Source organism: Rutidosis leptorrhynchoides, chromosome 3 (genome assembly GCF_046630445.1).
Source record: "Rutidosis leptorrhynchoides isolate AG116_Rl617_1_P2 chromosome 3, CSIRO_AGI_Rlap_v1, whole genome shotgun sequence".
Taxonomy (NCBI): domain Eukaryota; kingdom Viridiplantae; phylum Streptophyta; class Magnoliopsida; order Asterales; family Asteraceae; genus Rutidosis; species Rutidosis leptorrhynchoides.
The window spans coordinates 63,997,118-64,002,491 of NC_092335.1; the positions used below are offsets into that span (position 1 = coordinate 63,997,118).

Sequence of the window (5,374 nt, forward strand, 5' to 3'; positions counted from 1 at the left end):
AGTTAATTTTGATCAAACAATTATTAAAAAATTAGCTTCAGCTTAAGTTTCAATTTTCAGCTTCAGATTCCAATTAAAAACTAGTTCACCAATCACCACAGTTACTAATTTTAAATTTCCCACTTGATATGCGTGAGTCCTCTACTTTTTTATAATTGCTCAAATTTTTGACAAATGCATGCTAATACATTTAAAGTCAACTGATTTACAGAAAAGAACTTGCTTGTCATTAATTCTTATATATAATAAGTTCGTTCAATCAACGACTACAATGAAGTATATAAGTCATGAACTTGAAGGTAAAGAATTCTGAAAATGCATATAAATTCAACGTAACTCATCATTGTGAGCTCAATCTATAATTTATTATTTAAATACATATTTCACAACACCAGGAAAGTGTGTACGTTGAAAGTAGTCATCCCAAACGATTGTTTTCGGATTAAAATAGAACATATTCCCTTCCACTTCGTTTTCTCTAACTGCTTGACGCAATCTCTCGGTATTCATATCATCGTAGCTATCAACACAAATGGAAAAATAACAAGTTATACAATGAAAAAAAGATTAAATTAGTTTTTATTAATTACTAGATCCAGAAAACTTACAAGCTTTTTGAGAACAGATATGGTTTATATAAGTCCACCACTCTTAAAACAAAACTAATTTTTCGTTTAAGATCCGTATATGTTCCATTGAATACGTGGCATAAAGCTGAATTCACAACTTGTAAACCCTAAATTGAACAATAAGTATGTTTAACGTTCATGAGAGATATATGAATAATAATAATTAAAGAGGATTAGTAATTAGTTAATTAGGATGAACCGAACCTGTAACGGAACCAAGTAACGAAGAGAAAAGTATCTATGAAAACTAGCCATAGAATTCAACACCTTAATCTCGCCTACTATAATCGGCTTTCCAGCTTTGTTAACCCATGGGTGTCTTCTAAAATAATGATAACCACATTCTTGAATTTCTTCGTATTTTAACGGGTTTGATACCGAAGATCCAACGTGATATATTACTTCACAAGGTTGATTTGCATGAGCTACCATTGTCGCAATCATTGCATTCACTACCATGTCGGCTGGTATCTGTTCATCAAGTTTCATATATCATTTCAAAGTACTGTTATTAGAACACAGAATGGTGAATTGAACATGTCAATTTAATAACATACCGCGTCAATTGTGGATTTGGGATCACCAAGAAAACATGATAACTTGCCTTTTCCGTAACCAACTACTAAACTATCAATTGTCCTGTTTTTTTTTTTTTTTTTTTTTTTTTTTTCACATATATATCCTTTCAGTTCATATTCTTATGATACGAAATTGATATTATGAAAAATGAGAACTACAAATTTGTACCTTACGCCTTCGATCCAACCTGGAAATGGTTCTTTATATGTGCCAAGGATAATTGTAGGTCGAAGAATGACTAGTGGCATATTTCCTTTCATGTTTCCAAGAAGCATTTCTCCTAAAGCCTTTGTAAAAACATACGTATTTGGCCACCCGAATTTACTCGCCCTTTAATTAATGTAAACAGATCGAACACAAATTAAACATTTATAAATGTGAATTTTTCGGTTCTAAAAAAAAAATCTAACAAGTTTGCATTTTACCTCTTAATACCCAAATCTTTCATGGCCAATGTGATGGATTTATCGGTAGCCTTTTCGTCAGAGTTAAGTTCTTTTAATTTTTCATCGATAATCTTCTTCTCTATGTTGATGTCCAAACCGGGTGCACCATTAAGCGCTTCTCCCAAGCGATGTGGCGTTTCTAGTATAAGACCCGGTTTCTCACCGGAAACATAAGCTGGAAAAACATGAGTAACTTTTTATGTTGTCACAGTGTGAGCAATAATTGTGTTTATTTATTTATTTATTTATTTATTTTTGAAAGACAAGTCTCAAAGTGTAGCATGTGGGGAATAATTGTGTTTATATTAAATTCAGCAATCTTTTAATCAGAATGTAAATTTGAAGTAGAAAAAAAGAATAATAAGTCAAATTACGAGTGTATACTTACCGGTTGATACGTGAAGAAGCAATTTTATTTTGACGCATTTAGCAGCAAAATTCAAAACGTTTTTAGCTCCAAGCGTGTTCAAAGCAAAGGCAATATCGTATCTACATAAAATCAATAATAACCCTTCCGATATTAATTGACAGATTAAATAATAAATAATCTAAATCTAAACCATTACCGATTAATTAAGTAAATATATAAATGAGATAATTGCTTTCTAATAAAATATAAAATGAAGATGATAGTTTAATATTTTTAAGGTTTTTTTTGTTTGGATTATTCGAGAGACCGAGTAATTAAATTACATACTCGTTATTGTAAGTAGCTCACTAGGATTGGTGACTAATTGTTTCCAAGATGATAGTTTATAAATTCTATACTGAAGTCAACTATGTTTAAAATTTAAATATGAAGGTAGTTGTACCTTTCATCGAAGTTGGTGGTGGCAGCTAAATTCACAACAACATCAACACCTCTCCATATCTCTTCGACCAAATCGACATCTTTTATTCCCAAATTTTCATAGGTTATGTCTCCGGCCACCGGAGTAACCTTTTCCGACAAGAAAGATTGTAAATTTGTACCATACTTCTCTTTCAAGACCTTAAACAAGTCTTTTGCCACAGCCTGTATATCACACAAACAAAAATATGGGAATATTAAATACAATTTTATAGGATATATTTCCCTAATATATAATATAGCTAGATTGAATATTATACGTGTTTGATATCTACCATTAATTAAAATTAACTAATACTAATGTATCCATATATATATGTAAGCGTTGAACTACCATTATCAATTTCCTGAAATGTTGACCCGAACAAATCCATTTAATACATGCTGGATTTGGTTCCATAGTTATATTTGCATGTAAAAAAGTTAACTTACAAAAAATAAAAACACGATATTGTTTGGTCACGTGTCATTAATTGGAAAAAGGTGGAGATTGAGAGAGAACTAAGTGTACATTTTGCCCAAAAAAGATACATCAAATGTAAACACACACATGCCCAGTAACTGAAAATTTAGTGGCAAATATAGAGTTACAGATCATTAGGCATCAAGTGAGATATATAGCGTAATGTTGAATGTGATCATTTAACAACGAACGTGCAGTCGCAATAATATTACGTGCTAGTTAATTGTAACAACGCTAATTATATTAATTAGTCATAAGCTTAATGAAAATCGTGTTCCCTAAGCTAATAATTTGATTATCCACATAATTTTTAAAACTATATTTAATCTAAGTAAACTGATAACGTTTTCTACGTTTAGGCTACAATTATTACAATTATTTTAAAAGGAAATAAATAGTCCCATACATCTTATATATAATAATAAATGTTGATATTGCAGTAGTACTATTCATCAGACTACTATAATCTAGCCACACGTTAAATGAGACTGCATGCATGCCATAAAACAAAAGAATAATGTTATCAGACACGCATATATATATATATATATATATATATATATATATACTTAATACGAGTAGTAATACTTATATATACTTAAACATGAATATAAATACCTCGGTATTGAAGCGTTGCAAGGCTGAATATGCATCTGGTGCCCTCACAAGAAGATATAACTTCTTCACGTTTGGTTGAACCCTAAGTATCTTCTCAACAAAAACTAACAATCCACACAAATCAAATTTATTTTTCAATTATTAATAACGTTATATATCATATATCCAAATTAAGTATCGATGTTTTCATGCATTAACAAAACTTTTTTTCACGTCATCTACCAACATACATTGACGAGACGTCCAAATATCTGATTCGGGAAACATCCGATCGATTATAAAAATAATTCAATAATAACTCCAACGAGACATCTTTGTTAAAAAGTCATCATGATGACTTTTTAACAAAGATGTCTCGTTGGAGTTAATAACAACGTAATACGAAAATTTTCATGTAAGTATATAGATATGTGGTACACACGTACATAATCAAATAATAATAATATTAATCTAGAGATAGATCGAGTTTAGAAAGAAATTATACTTTTAGCAAGAAAACCAGTAGCACCGGTGACTAAAATGGTCTTGTTATCAAGAAAATCAAGAATGCTACCCAACTCCATTTGTTGCAATTTGCTACGAGAAACTAGAACGATACAACTTAACCTATAAAAAGAGTACTAATTAATAAAATCACAAACTCTTTAGTTGCTTTGAGATTGAAGGAGAAATAGGTATAGAGGATTCAAGGGTAGAGATATCGGTGAAGAAGATAATGTGCGAGTGATATATATAAAGAAAAGAAGAAGATGGAAATGTGAAAGGAAAGTGACATGTGGTGAGTAATGATAGGGTACACGTTTAATCAATATTTTGTTTGGTAAAGATGGGCAGAAATTTCGGTGGTTCACATTTAGACCGTCACAATTACTATCCACGTAAACGTACTTATACAAATTACAGTATTCTGCTAAATAAATTGATATTTTTCTCATGTTAATATTTTTTCTTAATGATATGATGTGTAGGAGTATTGTGGATGGACCTGTATATTTATTATGGATGGACCACCAAAGGGAACCGTTGAAAGTGGTCTTAGACGTATCAAACATGTTGCTTGTTTTATGATCATTACAATACTTAGTATTCTTTTAAAATTGGTTGTACTTGTAATCTTAATCCACCAAAATATGATGGATATGTCATGACATTGACTTTATAAATATGAGTATGTAGTTTTTTTTTTATTCTTTTACGAAAAATATATGTAGTTTTGTTTTATTGTTATAAGAACACTTAACGATATGCTTTTGAGGTGTGCCCTCATTGTGCTCTCGAAAGCACCGTTGGCATTCTCATGCCCTCACCTTGCCCTCATCCGTCCTCAAATATTTTCTCACAAAGCATTCTCACTAGGGGTGTTCATCGGTTTAGTTTTTTATTTTTCGGTTTATTCGGATCGATTTTTTCGGTTTTAAAACTTATAAAATCAAAATTGAAAATCAAACCGAAACCAAATGTAAATATCAAACCATAACCAAAACCCAACCGAAAACCGAATTTGATTTCGGTTTAGTTTCGATTAAAATCGAAAATCACTAAAAATAAAAATCCTAACCAGCATAAACTTACCTATAAATTACGAATAACGGTTGTGAAATTAATTTATGTATACAGGGTAAATAACATGTTTCTTGTTTAATAAAAATAAAATAATACATCAAATATAATATAAATATATAAATATAAATATATTGTAAGTAACTAGATGGGGGGTGAATAGTTACTTAATACGATTTTTGAAACTTTTTCGATGATCAATACGATATGAACAAGGATTGATCTCGTT

The 5,374-nt window shown here is 30.4% G+C and overlaps 1 protein-coding gene across 1 annotated transcript; it reads right to left on the reverse strand.

Moving 5' to 3' along the window:
* Positions 1-366: 366 nt before the first annotated feature.
* LOC139896218 (fatty acyl-CoA reductase 3-like) lies at positions 367-4,148 on the reverse strand. Its single transcript, XM_071878812.1, has 10 exons — positions 4,070-4,148; positions 3,586-3,689; positions 2,467-2,669; positions 2,043-2,143; positions 1,634-1,829; positions 1,377-1,538; positions 1,187-1,268; positions 834-1,100; positions 609-736; positions 367-520 (listed from the first exon to the last, which is right to left on the reverse strand). The coding sequence occupies exons 1-10, from the start codon at positions 4,146-4,148 to the stop codon at positions 367-369; spliced, it is 1,476 nt and encodes a 491-aa protein (XP_071734913.1).
* Between the last annotated feature and the right edge of the window lie 1,226 nt (positions 4,149-5,374).

Coding starts and splice junctions, on each gene's coding strand:
- LOC139896218 (XM_071878812.1), bottom strand. CDS start 4,148: ATGGAGTTGGGTAGCATTCTTGATTTTCTTGATAACAAGACCATTTTA. Junction 3,690..4,069: donor TACTGGTTTTCTTGCTAAAA/GTATAATTTCTT, acceptor GTGGATTGTTAG/TTTTTGTTGAGAAGATACTT. Junction 2,144..2,466: donor ACCACCAACTTCGATGAAAG/GTACAACTACCT, acceptor GATTTTATGTAG/ATACGATATTGCCTTTGCTT.